The 2,530-nt window shown below is 55.8% G+C and overlaps 1 protein-coding gene across 1 annotated transcript in view; it reads left to right on the top strand.

Annotated features, from left to right (window-relative positions):
* Nucleotides 1-392: 392 nt before the first annotated feature.
* The window catches only part of EMWEY_00010430 (hypothetical protein, conserved), a gene marked incomplete at both ends in the record, with an annotated part of 4,138 nt that continues 2,000 nt past the window's right edge, over nucleotides 393-2,530 (top strand). Inside the window, 2 exons of the mRNA XM_013478832.1 lie at nucleotides 393-547; nucleotides 944-2,340. Of these exons, the coding sequence (XP_013334286.1) occupies nucleotides 393-547; nucleotides 944-2,340 (1,552 nt within the window). The remainder of the gene's footprint in view (nucleotides 548-943; nucleotides 2,341-2,530) is intronic.

Genomic DNA, 2,530 nt, shown 5'->3' with positions numbered 1-2,530 from the left:
AGGAGGAGGAGGGGGAGGAGGGGGAGGAGGAGGAGGAGGAGGAGGAGTTGGATGGATAGCAGAAGCAGCAGCAAGATCGCCGTTGTTGGATTGCTGTAGCTGATGTCGTTGGTCCAACAGCAACAGCAGCAGCAGCAGCAGCAGCAGCAACAGCAGCAGCAGCAGTAGTAGTAGTAGTAGTAGTTGGGGTGTATGTGTGTTTTGTACGCAGGGAGAATTCTTGCCAGGCAATGGAGATGAGGTGTTAGGTTAGCTGCTGTTGTTGCTGTTGGTGCTGCTGTTGCTGCTGCTGTTGGTGCTGCTGTTGCTGCTGCTGTTGCTGCTGGTACTGCCTTGCCAACCTCCAGCTACTTGCATGCGTGTTGCTGCTGCTGGGTTGCTGCTGCAGTACGATGGCGTCGAGTGGAGCCCCCTGCTGCTCCGAGCAGCAGCAGCAGCAGCAGCAGGAGCAGGCCCTTAGTGCCTGCCTATACAGTAGAGGAGCTGAAGGGTCTCGTGAGGGAGACGAGCGCATGCAGCCCCATCTTAGCGACACTCGGATCTGCAGGTATTTAACCCCATAACAACAGCAGCAGCAGCAGCAGTTGTTGCTGCTGCTCCTCTTGCTGCTGCTGCTGCACTTCTAAGTTGCAGAGGATATTTGCCTTCTGCTGCTCTCCATTCGATCCATTTGCTGCTGCAGAGAGATGCTGCTGCTGCTATGTTGCTGCCATGCTAATATTGTATTGCTACTGTGCTGCTGCTGCTGCTGTGCTGCTGCTGCTGCTGCAGTGTTGCCTTCTTTTGTTGAGGCTGCGCTGCGGTGTATGGTTGGTGGTGAGGTGTCTCTTGTTTGCTGCCAGCAGCAGCATCTGTTGCCTAGGGACTATGACCATTCTCCTCAAGGTGTAGCTGCTGCTGCTGCTGCTGCTGTTGCTGCTGCTGCTGCTGCTGGTCATCGCAGCATACCAAGCATCAATAGCATCAGCAGCAACAGCAGCAGCAGCAGAGCTTATGCTGCGCTGCATAAATCCTCAATACGTGTAGAGCGAACAGCAGCAAGAAGAATTGCAGAGCAGCAAAGGAGGCAGCAGCGGGAACGGCAGCAGCAGCTACAGCAGCAGCAGCAGGAACAGCAGCACCAGCAACAGCAGCAGAAGGCAGACGAGCAGCAGCAGAAGCAGGTGCAGCACCCACCATGTGCAGCAGCAACCCCTTCACCGGACTGCTGCAGCTGCTGCTGGACACCAACCGCCAAAGGGGCAGCAGCAACAGCAGCAGCAGCAAAAACAGCAGCAGCAGCAGCAACAACACCACCGGAAGCAACAGGTAATGCTGCAGCGGCAACAGCAGCAAGTGAACCGCCGCCAGCAGCAAAAGGGTCTGAGGAGGGAGCAGCAACAGCAGCAGCAGCAGGTGAAGGAGGAGCAGCAGCAGCCAAAGATGAACAACCTACAGCATTAGCAGAAACAGCAGCAGCAAGCCCTGCAGCAACAGCAGCAACAGCAGCAGCAGCAGCAGGGGGAGGTCTATGCTTCGTGGTAGAGTTAGCAGCAGTAGGGAGGCAGCAGCAACCAGAGGAGACAGGAAGCATAAAAGTGTCTCCTCTTGTCTCCTCTGCATGCACACGATTCCCTAGGGAAGGAGATTTGCTGCTGCTGCAGCTTGCTGCTGTTTGCTGCTACCGCTGCTGCCAGCAGCAGCAGCTGAATACTCTCTGCAGCATGCTGCACCTTAAAGTCACTAATGAGCTGCAGCTGCTGCTGATGCAGCAACAGCAGCAACAGCAGCAACAGCAGCAAAGCTGCTGCCACCAGCATACCGCACACTTACCCCCGGATGCTGCTGCTGACACAACAGCAGCAACTGCAGCAACTGCAGCAACTGCAGCAGGAGCAGCAGCAGCAGCAGCGCCACAGGTGCATGCATTTGAGGTAACATTTGTTGCTTCTCCTTTGCTGCCTGCTGCGCTGCTGCTAGGCATTAAACAAATGAGGGAAGGGGAAGCAGCACTTATCTCTATCCAAGGTGCTGCTGCTCTCTCTCTGCTGCAGCAGCAGCAGCAGCAACGACAGCAGCAGCAGCAGCAGCAAGAGCAACAGCAGCAGGATGGTTATACTATAAGCAGCAGCAGCACCAGTAGCAATGGCAGCAGCGAAGGAAGCCACAAGGGACACGTCGCGCTGCAGTGTCTCTGCAGCAACTGCAGCAGCAAGCAGCAGCAGCACGTCCCAGCTGCTGCAGCAGCAGCAGAAGCAGCAGCAGGTCCGGGTGGAGGCTCGGAAGCAGCAACAATAGCAGAACCAGCAGCAGCAGCAGCACCAGCAGAAGAAGCATCACCAGCTGCAGCAGTACCAAAGGGTACAGCACCAGCAGCAGCAACAACAACAGCAGCAGCAGCAGCAGCAAGTTGCTGCTGCTACAGGGATATGCTGCCTTCTTCTTTTCCTTCTGTTTGTTTTTTTGTTCGTCTAATTCGCTGCAGACGTCCAGAGCAAATACAAATCCCTTGTGAGCTGCTGCTGCTGCTGCTGCTCTTGTTGCTGTTGCT

Source organism: Eimeria maxima, genomic scaffold (assembly GCF_000499605.1).
Source record: "Eimeria maxima Weybridge genomic scaffold, Emw_scaff70, whole genome shotgun sequence".
In the NCBI taxonomy this organism is placed as follows: domain Eukaryota; phylum Apicomplexa; class Conoidasida; order Eucoccidiorida; family Eimeriidae; genus Eimeria; species Eimeria maxima.
The sequence above is the reverse complement of the archived record's forward strand: the minus strand, read 5'-3'. Positions and strand labels throughout refer to the sequence as shown.